This window comes from Tyto alba, unplaced genomic scaffold (assembly GCF_018691265.1).
Source record: "Tyto alba isolate M040663 unplaced genomic scaffold, T.alba_DEE_v4.0 Super-Scaffold_8, whole genome shotgun sequence".
In the NCBI taxonomy this organism is placed as follows: Eukaryota; Metazoa; Chordata; class Aves; order Strigiformes; family Tytonidae; genus Tyto; species Tyto alba.
This window is the reverse complement of record NW_024881329.1, coordinates 1943269-1965875: the sequence shown is the minus strand read 5'-3', so window position 1 is coordinate 1965875 and position 22607 is coordinate 1943269. Positions and strand designations below refer to the sequence as shown.

General features: G+C 38.8%; 1 protein-coding gene across 1 annotated transcript in view; it reads left to right on the top strand.

The window, feature by feature from the left end:
• CHID1 (chitinase domain containing 1) overlaps positions 1–18358 on the top strand; it is a 122076-nt gene extending 103718 nt beyond the window's left edge. The window contains 3 exon segments of the mRNA XM_042785517.1: positions 11499–11579; positions 15985–16027; positions 18093–18358. Coding sequence (XP_042641451.1) covers positions 11499–11579; positions 15985–16027; positions 18093–18191 — 223 coding nt within the window. The 3' untranslated portion in view covers positions 18192–18358.
• Positions 18359–22607: the final 4249 nt, after the last annotated feature.

The following is a 22607-nucleotide window of genomic DNA, read 5'->3' as shown; positions in this document are numbered from 1 at the left end:
AGTCCTGCCGCCTGCAAGTTCTGTGCTCTGCCTGACTAGAGAAGGTCATCAGGGAGCTACGCTGCTAGCAGATCTTCCCCTTCAGTCACAGCATCCTTCTCCCATCCTTGGTGCCTTCTGCTGCTTGCACCCACCGTATGTTTTCATTCTCCTTTACTACCAGGTGTAACCTTTCCGTAACTGTGCTCTGCATGGGGCTTGACCCGTGCCCGTCTGTCTCAGCCATGGCCTCTCAGCAACCCTGTGGGAACGGCGGGCTTGAGCACCCACCTGGAAGCTCAAAGGTTGTCCTCCGGTACCCCAGACCCAGGGTAACCGGCCTGAGGTGGGGGCTTGGAAGAAGAACTGTGCTGCTCCTTTCCTGACACAGGGTGAGGAAAAGATGTTCCTGCTAGCTTTTGTCATTGTTAAATCTGGTGGGTGACATTGCCATTGACCATGTGTTTGTATTGGGATGGTTTTAATTCAGGAACGGTTGAAGAGAGGTGCAAGAAGCAACTGGAAGAGTTAGTAGTAGTGTTGACTGGCATTGAGATCATCTGACCTTTCAGGCAAGGATGGAAAAGAAGTACAATTTTTTTATATCTACCTTTTAAATGAAGTAGGCATGGAAAAAATAAGAATATCAAAGTAGGTGACTGTGCACTCAACCCCCATTTTCATAGCTGGAGTAGATCAAATTTCATCTCCTATACACTGAATTAAGATCATCTGAATGTGACCAGGCTCCAAATCCAGTATAACACAGTTTTTCATAGCTAATCTGTGTAGCACTTTATGAATATAGCTAATTTGTATATTTTGAGCAAGAGCAAAGTCTGGAAAGCTTTTATGATGTGTGTAAAAAACACCCCAACAAACTCAACCTGACATACAATAGAACTAGCATAGTTTTAGTTTTCATTATTTACAGCTGAAGCTGAACAGCAGATATATTAGCGTATCTGAACTTTGTTCAGCCTCACATCCAAAGATACACAGCCTCACTTTTTCATATTCATTGTCTATTATATCAGTTCTTGGAAGAATGGAGCACAGTATTCCACTTAGAGTAATGTATTTGAAAATGCTTCAACCTCAATTGAGCATTACTTAAGCATTTCAGAAAATGTACCCTTAAACTACCAGTTTTATCTTTAAAGATTTTTTTTTTCTTAGGATTAACCTGCTGATTCTTGAAAAAAGCCTGTAGGTATAAACAAGCATTAGTTTTCATCATGTTGAGAAGTAGTTTTAATCAGAGAGACTATGTTTTGTCTCAGATTCTGCAGTAAACCAGATTATTGGGTGAGCTGGAGCAGAATTTAAGCTTTTATGTTATATGGTCTAGGAAGGAATGATACTTCTACCATTACATGATGATACGTTGCCTTAAAATAATTTATTAGGACCCGTGTTTCTTCTACAAAGCATGGACATTAAGCTGCAGTGATGTCAGTGTGGTGGCTTGACCGTGACTGAGGAAAGAATCACCGATTGGCTTCTCAACAATGCATGGATTCAATTCTCCTTTAGACATAGTCATTTTCTTAGAAGACTGGCAGCATTTTTAAATATTTCCAAATTCTGTAAGGTTAACATTTCTGTGACTAAGCTTCTTCTCTTCTGCATTGTAGAAGCTTGTTCTGTAACTTATACATTATGTATATTTAATTTTGACAGCACAATTATTTAGTTACTATCCAATATAATTTATTTAACCTTTTATTTACCACTACTAGCCTCTAGTAGAAATTCATATGCTAAAATCTTTGGTGTTGAGATGATTCTTATCCTGGATTACAGTGGAAAATACCTTAGTATGGTAGGAGTAAGCGGTGCTTTCACTGCTCAAAGCAAATTCTGGCATTACACTGTAGCATCTTCTGGTATAATCATTCTGAAACAGCATTGGTAATCTGAGGCTTGTCCTGAAAAGAGGGTTATTTTCCCATTGCAGTTATCCATAACTACATGGAGGCATCTGGAAAGATTTCCGTTTGGTACAGACCTACACATTCTGCCCTTTTTTTCCCATATGCCACGAAAGAACTGGATTACAAATCCTATCCAGAGAGAGAAAAGTAAAGAAACCCCAGGTATATATCTATACAGAGACCTAATGAGGCAAGTGGGTTTTTTTTTTTTAAAAAAAAAAAGTAAGGAGGTTGTGATTTTCTCTTTTTTTGGAATGGGGAAGTTCTGCTTACATTTTGTATACTGCAAGATGTAAAACAAACACTTGAACTGCCACTTTCCTACATAGTATAAACAAGCTACATTGTAGGATTTAGACAATATAGAACAAATGAATCAATTTGGTTATCAACAGACAGCATGCAGTGTTCTAAGTGTGTTTGTATAAATAATTGAAACAAAAAGGGGCCCAAACAATAGGCCTCAAACCAAAGTTGACTTCTGAGTGAATTCCCTGACCAGCAATCAGCATCTTATCAGCAGACTGAAGCAACCAGTATCTTATCAGCATGAAAATGTAACCCTGGGAACAATCCTTGGGAACTATAAGTAAACAATAGGAAGTAACTATAAATCCCAAATGTAAAGAAAAACAGAAACTCCTCAGACATGCCCGGATCCTGGCCAGATCCGGACATGCCTGAGTGAGGCATATCAATCTACCAGATATCTCCTGTGCGTTTTGTTTAGACTTGTTTGTTAAACTGTATAAAAGCTGGACCCTCTCACAGCAAAGATGGAGACCTCACCTACGAGTGGACGCACTGCGTAGGACTTCCCAATTGCCGGGAAAGGCTCTCCGACCCTTCGCTGTGACGGGGCTCCCCAGCTGATGCACGGGTCTGGATGATGGTAAAGTATGAGGGCAATTGGTGATGTATCTTTCTTAATCACTATAGCTAGCTTTAAATAGTAATGTCTAGGTGCATTACCTTGCTTATTCTTTCTGCTATTTCTACTATAGTAAAATTTCTATTTCTACTAAAGTAAAATAAGCCTATTTCTTTAGCTTGGTGTCTGTGTCCTTTGTGTTAACCCCGTCAATTGGCAAAACAATAATGGTGGTTTTCTCAAGCCAGGTGAATCTCCACAGTGCAGTGGTTTTTAATAATTGAAGAAAAGGGTTTTCTTATTCTTTGTAGTGGTGATGATCATTAGTGTGTCCTGTAAGTTTTATATTAGATTTAATATGTCTGTGGTTTGTGTTGGTGATGGTGGATGGTATGAATTTGGAGGAAAATCAAGTTTGTTTTCACAGTATGCTTCATTTTAGAGCTGCAAAATGTTGTCTGACAATCTGCTTTAAACGAGGCTTTTTAGGTTGTCCCTGATGTATAGCAGAGGCAGTTTTGATGGCTGATGAAAACATTTTTAATTATGAAATAGGAAGTGTGAGAGAGGGGAGGATCTAATTAATATCAACTTTTAAATTACTGAATGATTTATATTAGACTGTTTCACACATATGCTATTTTTTTTATTTTCTACTTAATTTCAACTTAAAACTGGGAGGAGGGGGAAGATTCTTGCTTAGAAGTGAGCACATAGGGAGAGTTCTGTCTGGTATAGTTCATAACTGAAGTGAGTCAGAAAAAATATTAACCTTGAGGTGATCTGTTTCCTAATTTGAGAGAGAATATTGCTACTCTGTGTTTGCCCAGTATCATGCCTACTTGGCATTAATTCTGTGATGAATACTGAAGACAACATCGCACTGTTGTTGAATTGTCACATTTTTTAAAGTGCATGCAAAAGCAATCAAGAACAAATGAAGATATGTTTTTATCAAAGACTTCAAATTGACCAATATACAGAGTTCAAAAAAAAAAATATTAAAAAACAAAAAAAAAGTCCTTTGCCTCTGGAAACTCTAGCCTCTAGCTCATAGTCAAACAAAACCTTTTTTAGTATGACTAAATAGACTAGTTGCTTGATCTAGTCCATAATGGTATGCTTTATTTCATTCCGTTCTCCTGTGCTTTTTTGTTTCTGTGAGCTTGGCTGAACTTGTCTTCTGCCTGACAGGAGGGTGCCCTTTGGCCAGAGCAGAAAGAGAAGTCCAGATGATACAGCAGGCTTTTAAAGGCAATGAACCCCCTCTTTCTAGAGAGCACAAGTTGCCAAAACCAAACCCCACTATAAATAGCGACCTATCATGTGTTAGATTGGATAAATCGAAAAGGAAAATCTGTGTCTAACTGAACAAATACAAGCAAAAAGTTTGCCTCATACTGTAGCTAGAAAGTGGAGTCTTGGCAATGGTTGAGAACAACAATTTCTGATAGAAAATATGCAAAGTTGATGCATATGAACAAAAAGCAACTTAGTTGTTATCAGAAATAAATTGTACTGGAATAAAAAGTTCACATTTTGTAGCCTTAGGTGTCTTGAAACATAGAAGAACTGATCAAAAAAAGAAAAATCTGTATCATTACAAAATAAAATGGAGCTGTTGAACATCAGTGTGTTATTGAAGATCTACAAACAGATATGCAGAACTTCTCCCTCAGTCTAGTTGTGTCTCCATTGTCTGAGAAATATTTATTGGCTTAGAAATAAAGATCTTGTTTTCGTTAAGGAGAATTTCATATGTTCCTCTCATATCTGTCAGTTTGAGTCAAAACCTTAAATATATGTTCACACCTTTTTCTGGCTTGTGTGTGATTTCTTCTATTCTTTGATCAATATGTAACTGTAACTTTGTTTTCTTTTTTTGTAAAGAACCTCCATTTTGCCTATATTGAGAAAGGTTAGCATGCACTAAAGTACATTCAGCTGTACCCCCAGTTCCCTAGGGCAATTTGGCAGTGTACCATTGTGTACACTCTCAGACAGGGCTTTTTCTTTATAAAACCTCTGTGAAATTAAGTGAGAATAGGAGCCCTATTAACATGTAAACCTGTGTACAGAGAAATGCTGTAATGTCTGTGGTGTCTTCTGTAGCCATAGTAAGGCGCTGGAAGATTTTAATGCTTGTTGCTTGCCTGAGACGGGAGCAAGAAGAGGATACTTCTGAAAATCTTGACATTGTTTTCTGTGTCTCCGGAGTTCTATAAAATAGGAATACTTAGCTGCCTCTCTGCAGTTGTGTCCACCAAGTATTATTGTTTCTAAATTACTTTGAGGATGCTAAAACAGGTGCATTGGCTTACCACTCACTCAAACCCAAGACAACTTCCGAAGAGCCCAGAGTAACAGTGGAAATGTTGCTGAGGTTCTGCTTATTTTCATTGGGCTGGTGCATCATGGCAGAAGGTAGAAGGTCAATAGGTTTGTGTGAGGTTGGTGTAAAAGTGTCATCAGTCAAGTCAGTGATGACGTATTGTGGAGAACTCTGAGAGAACGTCTTTACAAATCTTAAAGCAACACGCTCACAGAGAAACTACTCTGTTGGAAATCTGTTACTATTAAAACACTAAAAATACTATCGTTGGCTTTTAAAACTGACAGAGCAAAGGTGCAGGCAACAACAAAGAGAAGACTAATACAGGAAGATGGCGCTTGCTTATAGATTTTTTGTTTCTAGGCTGCTACTTGGATACTTTAACAGCTTTACCCAAGACATCCCACAGTAATGACAGTGAACAGATTGGTGTCTTTCTGCAAACTGTATTTGGTTTTAAGTTGTTTTGTGTGAAATAATCTAAAGAGCCTAACAGAACTATTTTTGAATAACACCCTGCAGACAGAATAAATAAGGTTTCTAGAGTGTGGTCTCCACTCAAATGCATAAAACCTCTGAGTGAAAACTGTTTCAATGTTAGTTAGTGTGTTCTTTCGATTCTCTAGAAGATGCGTACTAACTGTCTTTCTTGCATAACCTATTAGCTTTTGAAAGAACTTGTTGGATTTGTGGTAATAAAATCCAGATTCTTTAATGTGCAATAAAGGGATATAGTGGTATACAACTTTATCACCTTTTAAAGTTAGAAATCTATACTTAAATATGGTGTTATTGAGTATTGAATGGTGAGAGGAGATGAGTAAAAAGGTGCTTAAGTGATCCTGATGGGACCAGTGTGGTGAAAGCTTATTTCATCGTTCAGTCCATTACTGACCTTTATTTCTGCACACTATATAATACTATATATATATACACACACATATATAATAATATTCTATTAGTGACTCTGCAGCTAGGCTTTTCATAAATTTATGCATGCTCACAAAACTGTTTGAAAGGCTAATACCTAAAGACATTAAATTGTAAGGTATCTCTACCTTTTGCAAGCTGCAATTTTAGGGATCAAGTGAGTGAGAACTCAAAATCTCTGTATAATCTTTTTTCTTTTTCAAAGTTTCTTCCTTTTGTGTTTTCACTTATTACCAGTGAAGGCAACCTTTATCAAAACTGTTAGTTTCATGATTTAATTATTTAGCAGCTTGCAGTATATTCAGCAATTTTACAGATGTTCTTTAGAAATGATCTTCTAAAAAGCAGAGAAGGCCAAAAAAATTCTCAGTCTTAAAACCTTTTCAATTTAAAGTTTAAAAATGCCTCCAGATTTTATTGTTTCTTAACTTTTCCTCCCACAAAAAAAAAGGAAATAGTTCAAGAAAAACCTGTACAGCTAAAATGTGAAAGTGTTGTGGTAGTTGAAATCAAATAAAAGGGGGTTTGCCTTACAGGCTCTCTCTATATATATCCTCTCTGAAAAAATCTTGTTTTGAAGATGGGTGTTTGCCCTTTCCCGCAGTGTCCTGATGTACACAGCAGTGGGAGGACTGACCGGTACTGTTTGGAACATAAGTACCAAGATAGCGAATGTCCTTAGGAGTACTACTGTGAAAACTGTTTTGGAGGAATTTCTGTATACGTGTTCTGCATCAGAAATCTGAACTCTTGAGCTTTAAGAATATGGTCTTTATGTGATTTCTCTTACTTTTATTAAGAGGTATGGCTCCCTGAAAAGGGGGAAGATGGACCCTATCTAGTTGAGTTCAAAACTTCCGTTGCCATGCATAGGCACTGTTGATGCTCAGTTACAGAGATGTAATTCCTGGTAGGTTTGGGATTTGATACCTAGGTTAAGTCTATTGCAACTGAAGCAGACTGAAAAGAAAAGGTGTGGTACGTATTTTCAAGCTGAAGTGTATGTTTTATCCTTTGAATCACTCAAATTTGCTATAGTGGAAGGTAACCTCAGTTTGCTGCAGCAGAAGCAAATGATCTTTCCTTCTGATTGGAAACCTGTTACTTCCAGTCAGAGTTTTGTTCATGTGAGAACTGAGGAGAAAATGTTAGAAAACAGCATCAAAATGGAATGTATACTCAGTAGTCGTTTTCTTTTCACTAAAGCTTTTTTTGTTGAAGAGCAACTCAGGACAAGTAAAGCAAAGCACCTGAGGATTAAAGAAGTCAACCTTCGTAAATGAATCCTAGTCTATAAATTATATATGAGGCTATATATTTTCCTAGAACGTATATTCGTGTTGCAAAAGATACACTAGAGACTTATTTCTTTATATTGTTGGTGAAAAAGCACTATCCATGAAGATAAATACCTTCTTCAGGGAGACTACAGATCATGGGTTTTACCTTAACGTATTCCAGTGCCATACTATTTTTCACGTTTTGGAAGAAAAGTGTCTTAGAAATTGAACACCAGCCATAAATCCTGAGAACCTTTATTCTGGATCCTTTATTTATTAGTTGAACGTACAGCAAAGTGCAATAGTGTGTAGGTGTAGCCATCTTAGTGTTGTTCATAGATACACATCTTTGGCAGGAATGACTTTACAGGTACTCCATAATATGTACGTTTTGGCTTCTCATTTCCTCTGCGGAAAGGAATGCTTCCTTTAGTCCAACCCTGCCCAGTGAGTTTGTAACCAGGAAAATCGGTGTCATAAGAATAACTCTTGGTGTCTGCAGAGCGAGAAGTGTCCTTTTTGACAGAGGTATGGCAGTAAATTGCTGTAAAACACTGCAGATTTGATCTCTTGTATGAAAGGAGGCAGACAGACTTAAAATCAGTTCCAAACACTTATGTAGCCATGTTTTTACTAGGTCATAACTTTAAAACTTTCAAAGCCCAGTTGTGACAACTGAATTGATACTTCAGCTGCTTAGCTGTTATCAAGGAGTGATCTGGGGAGCAAAAATGTTGTTTTGAGTAAGTTAAACCAAGACCTATTTAAGTGAGCCAGAATGGCAGTTTTCTGTTTGAGAGCAAGTATTTGCAAGGTGGACATGCAGGTGACATCTGACTTTTGTTACTAATCCTGATAATCTATGCAAATTCATCATTTATACGTGCTGCATGGTGCTTCATTAGAGACTAACATCAAGAGTCCCTGGTGACCTTGTTTCAGGCTAGGACCAGAGAAACAACACGACTTTCTCTGCAAATGGTCACAAACTTCCAAGGAAATATGCAGTGCAAGGCAGTGAAGCTGAGTTTTCAGTGTTTATCATACCCCTAACTGCTGAGGCAGCTTGGTAAAAGAAGAAAACTAGTAAGTTCGGAACTGATGGATCAGGAAACAAATAAATTAGTCTGGATAGGAGTGTAAAAGCAGATGCAAACTGGGACAGTGGCAGTAGAAAGAGTGATAAATTAGAAAGAGAGGAGAGAAAAATAGCAATAACTATGAGTTGAAAGGAGAAGAGTGAGGTGAGAAGAGGAAAGGCTGGCTGTGATGAGCTCCCTGCCCATCCCTTTTCCTCTTTGAGAACCTGGAAATTAATCTAGATCTCCTGTACCCAAGACATACCGATCTTCCCTGCTTGTCTGGTTCAGCGTGATGGAAAATTTATCTTCTCAATTTTTTATTTTTTTTTTTTTTTTAAATAAATTCATATCAAATATTTGTTGAGCCAAGTTCTGACTCAGCTAGGAGGTAGTATGTTAAGAGTGGCTGGGTAAGCATTAGTTTGAGTCAGGCAAGTGTGTTGTGATACAGGTGCTGCAGTTTTACACAGGAACTCTTCCACTTACAATGCGTGTGGTAAGATAGCACAGAGGTAATAGGAAATCTGGCCTGTCTGGGAGATATTGCCTGTAAAGCTCCTGCAAGAAAATGAGTAGTGATTGGGGCAGATGACTACAGGTCTGGGCAATAGAAAGCCTATGTGAAACAGCTCTGCTTTGTTGCTGTACCTCTTCCAGACTCCTCACAGCAACCTTGTTGTCAGGTTGAGAAATACAAAACTTGACTTTCAGAAGCATGGAGTACACAGTTGCAGTTGAAGTAAATGGGAGCTTATTGTTTTGAACATTGCACTTTGGATTTTTGTTATCTTTAATACAGACAATGTAAAAACCAAGTTAATATGTTTCCAGTAGGTCAACCAAAATTAATGGATAGTAGTGACAATTTGGGGCCGAATATTTCTTTTTTCCCCAACTCAAGCTTAGAGCTAGTCTCATCACTATAGATGTAATTTGAAAATGAACTTGCTGGTTTTTGATCTTGCATACTGTGGTGATAAATGCCTAGAGGCAGGAGAAAGGGAAATAAATTCTCTGTGCCTGGTCAGAATGGCTTCTCATTAAGTGCAGTGCATGCCAGAACAGCTTTAAAATAATAATATATATAACAGGCTATAATAATTGCTTCAAGTTGCATTTCTAATTTTAAAGCTTGTTCATATGTATGTTGAACACCCTCTAATTGTGCTGGGATTTTTAGCAAGTGAAATTAGGATTTCCCATCTAAAGTCATACATTCAGGAATAAAACTGTGTGCCAAGGTGTCTTGGCTGGTAATTCTTGTCTTCTGGCCTGTAACATCTTGGTCCCACGTTCTATATGAGTGTCGTCTCCTGTCATTACAGAAGTTGCCATTCTGAATTGGGGTAAAGTGCTAAAAGCTATCATTAAATTTTAAATACACAAAACTAGATCGCTGCATATTTCTCTAGTGGGGCAACTTAACATGTTGTATATCATAAAAAGAGATGGGCAGGTTCCAAGGTTTAACTTGCATTATTTGGAAAGTTGAGCTGTTCCAGGGCATGTGTGAATTGAGAAGAGTGCAATAGCTGCTGCCATGTGTTTGCTTATGTAGATACTTAAATAACTTGCCTGGCTCAGGTTCATTTGACTTAAATACAAAACGAAAACCTTCTCTAAAACTGCTAGCAGTAGGCAACAATTTACCAATATCTGAGTGAGCAAGCCACAGCAAAAGAGAGGAGGTATTCCCTGCAATACTGAATATTGTAATTGCATTTAGAATAATACCAGAGGAGAAAATAAGTCTTTTTCAAACTGAGAAATACAAGCTTTTTCCTCTGTTTTTTGAAGTATATAGTGAGGTGGAATTTCAGCACTGATGGAGTCAGCAGAGTGGCTGATGGGAATCACTTAGAATCTTTTATATAGGAGATGGAAATTCCTTATTTAAAAATTAGATGATTTGAAGGCAAATTCCTCCATGCAAATCCTTTCATGAGCAGAGATATTATTGCAAGAATGAGACATACTGTGGAAGAGATGGTTTTGATAGATTTTGCAAAATTAGGAGAATAATTTTAATGCTACTTTATGATCACCGTGTTTGCCTGTGGTAGCTTTATATAATCATGATAAAGATAGAGTACTGATAATGGGACTTGGAATTCAAATTCCTGATACAGTCCCCAAGGTGTAAAAGAAACTGATGGTGCTTGGCCTGTGGTGAGATAAACACCCTAGTATTTAGTCAGGAAAGTTGTCATCAGAGACATTAAGTTCAGCCTTCTTGCTGGCCAAAGAGGCAGGTTATTTTTTATTTCTGTGACACCCATGTGGCCTCTATCACTGGCAGTAGCTTGCCATCTTCTGGTCTTCTTACATGAGGCAGCAAGCAGCTTTGTTTCTGTTGTGCAGTCAGAAATGCAGACACAAGGAGACACTGTCTCTACACTGAGATGATACTGTGAACTAACCAAGAACGTGGTTTTACAGCATACTGACTATTCCATACCAGTTGTCTATGCAGTTTTTTGGGTACGCGTATTATGATGTCCTCCCTTTTATTCAAGTTGGTATGAAGTAGGTCATTCCATGTTCAAAATGTCCACACAAGAGAGTAATGCCAAGAAGCTAGTGGTAGGGAAAATTCATATGCAGGGTTACTTCGCAGTAACTTTTCCTTGAAAACAAGCTCTTTTTAAATTTAATTTTTAGAAGATTAACTGAGCCCCTTTTGTAGAAGAACTTTTCTGATCACATAATAGTGACTTATAATTAAGAATTGCTTTGACTAGCCTTGGAGGACACAAATAGGTACAGCGTAGGGATGACTTCAGTTCCTGTGCTTTGGCATATAGGAATCGCACTGTAGAAATATTGAAGCATTGCCTTCATGTGCCTTTATATATTTGTCAATTGATGATCGTTAATCAATTCATTCCTTTAAAAAGAAAAGCCTCAAAATGTAAACATGGCAGGTTGTAAAGTGACTGAGGAAATTATCTGTCAGCAGGGAGGTATTTCTGATACGGTGTTCAGCATCTAAACATGGTAAAACCGCTTTTTCAGAAATTTCTGCAATATAATTTCATTACTGCTTTTTAGAAAAGTTAATTCCGTATCTGTGTTTTTAATTTGTAGGTACATTGAAACCTTGAAGGAGCACAAACCAAAAATTGTCTGGGATGAACAAATTGCTGAACACTACTTTGAATACAAAAAGTGAGTTACATTTATTAACTTACCATTCTGCAAATATTCTTGAGCATGGCCCAGTACACAAGGAATTACCAATTAACTGTAGAGTGGAACTGACTTCATCAAATGGAAATTCTGCTGTTTGTGATCTGTGTGTCAACAGTGAACTGCCGCATAAAAGACTGCTTCAGGCAAGAGAAGTAAATCAGAGAAGGATTAATGAAATAACATAAGCCAAAACAATCATTAGAGGAGAAGTCTGATGAGTCTTATCTTCAGAAGTTATCCGTCAAAGTTATCTGCTGAGTATCGGCTAATGAGAGGCTCTAAGATTAGTGCTGTGAGCTGTTGGGTGATTACCAATAACTCAGCCAAAAATAGTTCTGAGAAAAATCTGTGGAACAAGAGCCTGGATTTACAAGTCCTAGTGATAAGAACGGTCAAGCAACAGATTTCCACTAACTGAGATGGACCGTAGAGAAAAGTAATGAGAATGATATCAAGTAATTTCCAGATAAAGTTTTTTAAAGGACTGAGATCATGGAGAGAAAGGGTAATAACTTTCTTCGTCCTCCCTTTTTCATCATGAAATGACAAGAGGATTCCTGATGCTAGGAAAAATCCTGTTTAAAACAGATTTTTTTAAAAACCCAGCAACATCTTATTAAGCCTCAGTATTAATTTTCTATTTTTGTATTCAAGTACACAAAAATATGGTAAAATTATGCAAACAAAATCCTAATACTTCTACAGAACTGTGCCTTGTATTTTACTCAATGCATCGGTAATGTGGAGACACACCACTGAAAACAAATAAAACACATTTTAGGGTGCTTTAAGAAAAAAAAAATCAGAACTACTTTGTTATTTCCTAAATACCTTCTTGGTTTAAATATTTTTAAATGTGAAAAAAAAACAACAACAAACAAACAAACCAAAAAAACTGAAAAAACACAACCCCCCCAAAAAATACCAAAGCTAAAAATGTCCTACTTTTATATTTTTAGTTTAATTTTTAAGGCTTCTTTCAGTCTGTAATTTTCTCCTGACTGCTCATCAACATGTATTTCTTATCAGAAAAAAAAAAAAAATATTTACCTGTTGGTCAGCAGTGTTTTCATTTATTTTCTGTATTTATATGAAAGCACTAAGGTCTCTGTTCCTTCATATTTAATTCTTTGGTATCCTGTTGCAAAATTACTTTATGCCAAACAATTACAAGGGTTTTCCTGTTAACTAAAGAGGAATAAATCAGAAGCTTTGTTTTACTGATCCTTAATGCACAATCCAACTGGAGACACAGTGACTGCTGGATTGAAAACTTCCACTCGGAAGAGTCAGTCAGAGAGCTCTGTTTGAATGGCATGGGATTGTCGTTTCTGAAACGCGTTTCCTAAACATCTCCTCACAAACTGACCGTGTGTGTCCTGGGTTGAGTGATTGGTGGAGTTTTTTGGTGGCAGGGGAGGGGGCTATCGGGGCGGCCCCCTGTGAGAAGCTTCTCGAAGCTCCCCCAGCTCCACATCAGCTCCACTTCTGTTTGGGAAATTGAGCCAATCGACTGCGCCTCTGCGATAACGTATTTAAGAAGGGACGTGGTGACGGGCAGTTGGACTTGTGAGGAAGAGTTGCTGCAGCTGCATGAACACCAAGGTCAGTGGAGGAACAGAGGAAGAAAGGAGGGGGGAGGTGGGCCGGAGCAGAGACCCTCCTGTATCCTGTGGGGAGACGGCAGGGCGGCCCCCCCCTGCCACCCATGAAGATCTACGGTGGAGCAGACATTGATTTACAGCCTGTTGTTCCTGCTCGGCTGATCAAGGTTCTGTGCCCGAAGAAGGCCGGGGTCTCATGGAAAAAGGCAGCCCCGCTGCTGTAATTCAGCGCTGGGAGGATTGCAGCATGCGGGGGAGTCCCACGCCGGAGCAGCTCGGGAAGGGCTGCAGCCGTGGGAGGGAATCCAGTCGGAGGGAGTTAGTGACCCATGACGGAGCAGTGTGGGGAACGCTGCGGCCCGTGGGAGGGACTCATGTCGGAGAAAGTTTGTGGAGGACTGTCTCCTGTGAGAGGGGGACCACGATGGAGCAGGGGGTAACAAGTTTTGGACACTTCCCTCACCGAAGATGAAGGAAGTGGCAGCGCTGACTGCACCCCCCCATTCCCTGCCCCTGCGCCGCTGGGGGAGGAGGTAGAGATATCGGGAGCAGAGCTGAGCCCGGGAAGAAGGGAGGGGTGGGGGGAAGGTGTTCTCAAGATGTGGCAATGCTTCTCACTGTCCTACTCTGTTATGTGTTGTTAGTGTCTGTAATAAATGTATGTTCTTTTTTTTTCTTCCCCTAACGAGTCTGCCTTTTGCTCATGATCATAAAAGGGGGATTTTCCCCCATCCCAGTCCTATCTTGAACCCCAAGCCTGGCTCTCTGTCCCTTCTCATTGCTGGAGGGGAAGGGAGAGAGAGGTGCTGCATTGTGGTTGGCTGTCAATCAGGCCGAAACCACAACAGTGTGGAAAAGGAATAGCTTCTCAGTAGCACTACATCATTTGCCTTTGAAAGCCTATCTTTGGAGATTCCTTGAGGAAGCACACTGGAGCTGAAAATCCCTGTAAGCTTCCCTTGCTGCGCTGCGCGTGGCAGGCAGGCGCGTGGCCCCGCGTGTCGGCAGGGTGAAACTCTTTTTCAGTTGCCACTGTGGTTTGCAAAGGTTCGGTTACATTGGGCGGGGATGACAGCCAAGCCAGAAATACACTTCACTGGTAAAGCATCTCACCTGGAAATCTTGCCTGTCTGCAGTTGCTAAGAAGTCAAATCATGAATCTTTAAGCAAAGCGCAGCTAATGATTTTCATGTAGCAGGCAGAGACCATTACACATAGTTATAGAAATCTGTTGTCTCTAAGTGCTTGTCCCAGTGCACAGGTAAGTATGCATTTATGTAAGTTGGGAGATTTTGGGAGCAATTCCTACTTGGTCTGTCCATGCACTCTGCATTTCCTCCTAGCCTAACTGGCAGAGTGGTGCTGTGAGACCACTTGTAACTCATCGTTCTCATTATTAGGGGTTTAAAATGCAGCCTTGGTATCTGTGCCCAGCATAGCTTGCCCTGTCCATATATTTTATGCTGCTAGGATTTAATTTAACCTGAAAGATAGTAATTTGGGGAATTGGAGAAAATTTTTCACAGTTTGCGTTGGGCAACCAAATATCTTCATCTTTTTCAGATGCATATTTAGTAGGCACAATGGTCTTTTACTATCTGACAGTTTTATAATCCAGTTGTAACAAGTTATCTCAGTGTTTGTTTAAGTTTAGTATCAAACCACCTCTGTTCTGGATCTCGTCTTGGATCCTCTATTTTTGCTGTCAGCTTTTTCTTTTTCTCAAAACAGTTTTAAGAGCTGTCCTCCATAAAAGCCACTAGTATAGGGTAATTAAGTACCGTGTCTGGCTCTGCCTGTACTGTATTTCATTGTAACCAATTCTTGGATGAAATGTTATGCCCAAAGATGTTTGGACCTTTCATCATAATTATTAAAGTTACCTGATTTCTTCCCAAACTTTGTGCTAGTTACTAGGAAACTATGCTCTGTTCTTCAGATGTTTTGAAAGGCCTTATCCCGAAGACGTTTCAAGAATCATTTAGATAACCAGGGATTTTTGTTGTTGTAGTTGTGGTATGATGCAGTTGCTATGCAAAGACTCCTCTAACAGGTCTTTGACTCTATACAGTCATATTTTGAACTTTCTAACTTCCCAGCTGCTAACGTCGTCAAAGCCCATTTACTTATTCTCAAAGCCCATTTAAGTAGGGTGATTTTGTCAGGAGGACCTTTCTGACAAACACCCCTGTAACTGATACCTGCAGGACAGTGACATGGTTGCAGACTTGACTTTTGGATATGCTGTGTACCTTGTCTTAATGGCTTTTCTTTCCCCACCACTTTGGATTTATGTGCTGTGATGTATGTTTGTAGCTGCAGTAGAAAAGGGGCAGGAGTAGAAGTTCTTACCTGCAGTAGAAAAGGAAGAGAAATAGAGAAGATTTTGGTCCTACCCTGCCCTCAGTAGATAAAGTAGCCAGAACGCAAGCAAGGAATGAATGGAAGTTGATGGCAAAAGCGTCTGATTTAAGAGACAGAGAGCCACAGCTTCCAGAGCGGAGTGAACAATGGGCAGGAAATCTCAAAGGTACAAGCTGGTAAATGGCAAGTAGTCTCTGTCTTTGATATGGGTGTTCAGCTCATGTGCTGAACGTACTGGTGTATCTTATTTTTAATAACAACAACTTCTTCAAAATAAAATTGGCATTTCCTTCATCACTGTCTTTGTTTCCTTTTAGTGGGGAGGAATAAACTGGTTTTGAATTCTAACCTCAGCTAAAAATCCTATGAGTATCTGTCAAAGCTATTGTGACTTTGTTTTTCCTGTTTTGCAGAAATAAAGGAGGAAAACATGCCGTCTTCTACCCAACACTGAAGGTGGGTGCCACTTTTTCACGTCAGAGGGCTGTAAGAGGAAAGAGATGTTTACTTGTGTTATTGAGACACTTCAGAAAATGTTGAACTGGGTTTAGGATTTTGTGAGAAAAGTTTACTCTCATGTAGTTCTTACGATTCAAAGCTTCAGCTGCCTGTATGAGAAGAGTGTTTTTTCTATCTCATGCATAATGGGGTTTTGGCATCTTTGAAGATTAACCACATCTAGAGATAAGACACACCAGTGCAAACCAGTGCTCTGAGAAGATCTGTTTGAGTGCACAGTTCATGTGCTAACAGACGTGCTGATTGTCATATGAGACCAAAGGAATTTTCCTTCTAATCATGTTGGCTGGAAGCTTGGGGAACTTTTGTCTTCCTCTGTAACGGTCCCTGGCAGCCTGCATCACCCTGTTGTCTTCAGTTCTGCTTCTATGAAAAATATTTTAGTGTTTTGAAAACTTAAGCATTTAGCCTTACTAAAGACCTCTGGCAGGACATACAATTTCTATCTACACAATAGTCTGCAATATACCAGAATACAGGATAAAATGATTATTTGCAGCCTTAGTTCCTAGGCAGCTATCTTTAAATTTTCTCAAATTAAGGTAAAGGCAGTATGTTAAGCCTCTGATGGTTTTTAATATTGGAAAGGAACTGCTTCTGTAGTGAAAGTATATCATATTTATAGAGAACAGAGACTTTTTGTATGGTTAAACGTGTTTAATGATCTAAGGCTCTGTTTTTCTGAACAGGATTGTTATCTTAAACTCCATTAATACAAGGATATTTCCTTTAATTAATCTAATAATGGTGGAAGTAGTAGCACATATGAGATATTAATTACCATATCTAACTATGTTCCTGCTAGTAGTACCTGTCTTAGACAGTTATAAAGTTTCATTGCAAACCTATCAGAGAAAAGATAGAGCATGCTGCGTGTTGTGATGCTGTGTTTGCTTTGGCCTTGTGGAAGGATTTCACCCTGCTATTGTCAGTACTAACCAGGTTAAGAACACTTATTCCAGTACATTTCTGTCATTACTTCTTCTCTAACAGATACTCAACTGAGTTGCTTGGTGAATTCATGGAAACCATTTTTCTTTCCAATTTCAACAACCTTGTAATGCAATATTTTGAGATTTGTATGCTGGGGCAAATCAAAGAGTTGTTCGCCTAATGGTGATCAATGTTTGGGGAAGACTTACTTTTATTACCACATGACAAGTGTGTTTTGTCCCGCTTTTAATGTTACAATCACTGTCAGGTTGCTCAAAATTGATTTGTTCATGGTTAGTTAAACACAGTCATGAACACAAGGCCCAGTTCATGATGCCTTGATACTTTGTTCTGTTTTCTATGGAAATGAGTTTTAAACACATCCCTAGAATGAGCAGTTTAAACATGGTAGTGCTGCAATTCAGGGTAAGAAAACCTGAAGGTAAAAGATTGAAAAAGAGTCATTTTTACTGTCCGAACTGAAAAAAAGTGCAGAACATGAATTGTGGTATTGCTTCCCTTGTAAACCAGTGGCTAAACTAACATGAAATCAATGGCTGGAGCTCAGATAGGGATACTTTTAAATATTAATCTCCCAGAATCTCTTTAAAATAGAACTGTGATAATGAAAACTGTGACTCTGTCCTGGGAGAAGGCAAAGGTAGGTAAGAGATCTTGATGATATTTGACAAGTTGTTCCAATTGTCTTCAGTAATAAAGTTTTATTTTACCCCTGAGACATTTCTGGGTAGAGTTGGAATTTCTGTACATTGTGAAATGATAGCCTGAATTAGAATAGTCCTTTGCATAGTTCATAAACCTGATTTATTTCTGTGGCATTTTGTCTGTTTAGCTGGTTATCTTTTATTAGGTCATTGAATTAACTGGTGCAATTAACTGTCTCTTACTGAATGATTGCTTGCTAACCAGAGAGTATTTGAAATACAGACTAGGTTTTTCAGTATCTGGTTCAAGGATAGATGTTTTTAAAAAGTCTTATAATGGCATGAAGAGATGGCAGCCCTGAGTATCTAATGTCTGGTAATTGCTTTATGTGTCTTTGTCTTAGTCCATCCAGTTGCGCTTAGAGCTTGCGAAAGAATTGGGCACTGGAATATCCATCTGGGAATTGGGACAAGGCCTGGACTATTTTTATGACCTGCTCTAAAATAAGAGTTGATCTGGGAAAGACTTATTTGCTTCATTGAGACTCCACCTTCAATTAATTTGGGTATCCTGGAGAGGTGATTTTTAAAACATTTTTTGTAATTTATATCATATCTGTATTAAACATTCATTTTTGCCAATAAAGAACCTTTTCTGATTTGCCACACAGACGTGATTGCTGGTATCTGATAAAATTCAGAGAAAAAAAAACCCAGAAATTTCTTTTAAACCTCTTGATTTCGGATTCATTGAAAATACATCAATATAGCTGCAGCGGTGTCAGGGTTGAAAATATTTTCTGAAATGTTTTCTACAAGAAATAAAACGGACAAGTTGATGCCATCTGATCAAAGTTTAAGACAGAGACCTCTCAAACAATTGCTGGTAATAACCAAAGCAAGTGAACAAATAAATTCATCAGATTATGTCCAGCAAATTTAATATCTGCTGGACTCTCTCCATCTTGCTGTCTTCTGATAAGGTAAGTCGATGTAAAATGTCATGGGGGAGACCAATTAGGTATCTTTCCCTCAGGCTGGTAGAAAATCAAATACTGACAAGCTAAGCTGTTAGCTCTGTTTTTTTCACGTTAGTAAATTGCTTAAGTAGTTCAAAGTCACAGTAATTTCAATTTATGACTTGTTTCTAAATCGGTTTTATTACAAGAGATGTTCTGTGATTTCTCTTCTGCTTAGCCTGCTTAGTGTCTCGGTTTACAGTATTTAGCACTAGTGCATGACGCATTAGTGGTTAGTTTGTGGGAACTATGATGTTTAGCACCAAAGGCTATAATGATAATGATGGATTACATGGAGAGCCCCCACAGACAGAGCCCCAGAACAGCTCTGGCAACCCCTTGACTTAAGTAGGTGCTGTGAATGTGATCAGCATGTTTGTGCATGAACCTGTCATTCTTTAGCTGTATACATTGGTGCTTTTGTCTCCACAATACAGAGTTTTTGTGAACCCAGAAGCTGTAACAACCCATCAATTTAAAGACAAAGACAAAAAAATTGTGTCCCTGCTCTTTGGTTTGCACTATTTGTGTTTGTAGAAATACAACTTCTTCAAGGCAGTTTCTTCTAAGAAATGACGAGATGCTGGGAATTTGATGAGGGTGTCATTGGTCACCAGCAGAGACCCAGGCAATAGCTCTGTGCTCCCACTGCTGTTCTTCTTGCCACTTACAGTTGTCACAAAGATAACTGCACTCCTCTGTTTGCATCCACCCTTCCCAGTAATTAATCTCAGTGGGGAATTTATCTGCCCCTGCTGTTTTCAGCAGAATAAATCCCACTGTAATCCACCATTGATTAAAGAACTATTGATCTTCACCTCTCTGATTTAGTTCTGGCATCTCTCGACATCTCACATTGCAAGTATCCAGCAGGGTTTACTAATCAGTCTTCTTCCTTCCATATCATTAGTAGTAAGATAATTTGCTACGTGAATCCTTGTGTTCAATTAACTTGAACTTTCTAGTTCGTTCAAAAACAATTTAAAGTCACTCTGGCGATGGTATCTAGAACAGCACAAGAATTACATTCTGTTATACTGTTTTTTCTACTTTCGGTGGCACCACTGAACCAGAATGTCTCAGAAAAAAATAGTCTGTAAGAAATGAAAGGAGTTGTGATCTGAAATGGCATCCATTTTTATATTAGCTAGTGGGTAGCTTTCAAAAGTGGGTGTGGGGAAGAAAAGAACATTTCATTTTAGCTTGTTGTTTCCTCTCTAGAAAAAATACATGTAATTTATCACATTTTTCATAATTTTTTTATATTCCATGATGATTCTTTATGAAGTTCAAGATTACCGTTTATCTGTGAATACAGCTATGTGAGAAAGAAGTGTCTTTTTCATCCCTAGAGATAGAATGAATGCCTCTGTGTCAAAAAGATCAAACTAACCCTTGCTGTATCATGAAAAATATATACCAGATGAGAAATACATTGTGATCTTGAGCAATCCATGGTATATACATGCTCGAGGCCAAGGATGTTGCCTTTTTTCTCTAAAGGCAAAACAGGTCTATTGCTTTAGAAATAATATTCCAAAAGAAATAAAGCTGGCATAATTCTTCATTGTGAAGTTTTCTGTTAAAAAGTGAGCACCAGAAGGCATGTGAGCCCCACAATGAATGAAGATCGGCTTCCGATGGATTGGTCTTGTGTTCGCTTAATTTTTTGATGTGTGGGAATGTCAAGTTGCCTTTTATTAGATATCAGGGAATCCAGAAGGCAGTGTGCCAGCAGCAAGCCACCATGAAAGCAGGTGTCTTGAAATTTGCACCTCACCACATGTATGAAAAGATGACACAGGAGAGAGATGCTGGTACGCAAGTGGGTTCTGCAGAGCATCTGTTTTTATGATTTTCTCTCAGACAAGTGGGGAGAAGCGAGCAAAGGGCAGAAGGTAGGTGGGAGTGCTAGAGTGGCACTGCTGTATGGACCACGGCAGGTGACTTTCAGTCCCTTATTTCAGGAAGAACAAAGCACTCTTTTATAATGCAAAGAAACATTTTTCTATAAGGAAAAAAAAAAAAAAAAAAAAAAGTATGTGTGTTTGTTCTTCCATAGAAACAAGTACTCCTTAAATAAGGTACTTGCAGGGCAAGGCCAGAGATCTTGTACTTAAAGAATTGAGGGTGTGACTGGGGAAAAATACCTAGAGTTCCTGTTAGAACAACTTACATCTAGTATAGCAAGCTGTGAAACTAAAGTATATTTATTTCAACAGAATATTTCATCATTCAGTTTTCTAAGAAACATGGAAGAAAAAAAAGGCTGTAGTCTATAATCTAGTTCTGTTGCAAGAGAAAATCCTGTATATTAGGGTAAGATCTCAGGAGCTATGAATGTAAAGTTATCTTTTAGCTACCTGATGCCAAGCGGAGCTTTCTTCCAACTGACCTTTGCTCTGGTGTTTCCCTGTGGCTTAGTTTTTTGGGTTAGGCTCATGCCGGGTTAACATAAATACATTTTTCTGCACACTTTTTATTGCATTCACTAAGAAAAAGAAATAGCAGTTGATTCTCTTGCAGCTGGCTTTTGAGATGAAGCTAGCATTGAGGAGGGACTCTTTATCAGGGAATGTAGGGATAAGATGAGGGGTGATGGTTTTAAGCTGAAAGAGGGGAGATTTAGATGAGATCTAATGCAGAAATTCTTCCCTGTTTGGGGGGTGAGGCGCTGGCCCAGGGTGCCCAGAGCAGCTGTGGCTGCCCCCTCCCTGGAAGGGTTCAAGGCCAGGTTGGACGGGGCTGGGAGCCCCCTGGGCTGGGGGAAGGGGGCCCTGCCCGGGGCAGGGGGTGGCATTGGGGGGGCTTTAAGGTCCCTTCCAACCCAAACTGTGCTATGATTCTATTTTTATCATCAATTATCAAACACGTAATTTTAATAGTTAGCAATTTTTTTTTTATATCTCTATATGACTAAGTGTCTTACCGAGACAGAAAAGAGGACTTATCTGGCTACTTGCGGGATCATTTGGACCATACTCCTGGGATAACAGCGTCGCATCTTATCTCAGGAAACGTGTCTCTTGTGGTAAGTGTATCTGTCCGGAAAACAGGAGCTGCTGTAGAGTCTTTGTAATCAGAAACAGTTTTAACAGAGAATTGTGGAAAATAAATTGTTTCACTTGTCTCATTGTGAGACGCTACTTCTTCAAGGAAAACTTCTTCAGTACCTTTTTTCATAGTTTATTTTTGTTATCATATGTGGGTGTCAAACTCCAGAATTAACTGTAGCTTCCAGGTAAGAAATTTGGGAGTGAAAGGGAAGAGGTAAGGTAGGCCGAAGGGTGACAATAGGAAAACAGTTTCTTTAACCACTCCTTAATTATGAAGAATTGTTGTGTGAGTTGTAACAATTTATTGTTTTTTATGGGCTTTGGTAAAAACATAAAATACCTTTTCCGTTTCTACTCCGAGCTCCTACCGGTCATTATTTTTAAAGGTTGAGGTGGTGGTTTGTGCATACTTCTCTGCGGAGACTGCAAAGTTAATGGGTGTTCATGGGAACTGTAATTATAGTCTCTCCTGAACTTGGGATGTGTCTTTTGAAGTTTACTGTTTTGATTAAAACACAGTGCAGCTGTTTGACTTCAGTTAAACGAATGGCAGCACAAATCAGGTGGAATCTACTTCTGCAGCTTGAAGAGGTTGTATGTAGCTATTTCCTGAAAATCCCATTCCCTCAATGATCTCTTTTTTATGTAGTAAGTGCAAATTAACTGAGCCTCAGTTGATGTTTTGTAGTCTACCAGGCAATCACTTTGATAGTCTGTCTTGGGGAAAAATATATCTTGTCTTTTGAAAAAAAAAAAAAAAATCTTTAATATGAAGAATGAGTGGAATAGAATTTGATTAACACTGCTTATTCAGAAAGTTGCAAAAATAAGTAACATCACTTAA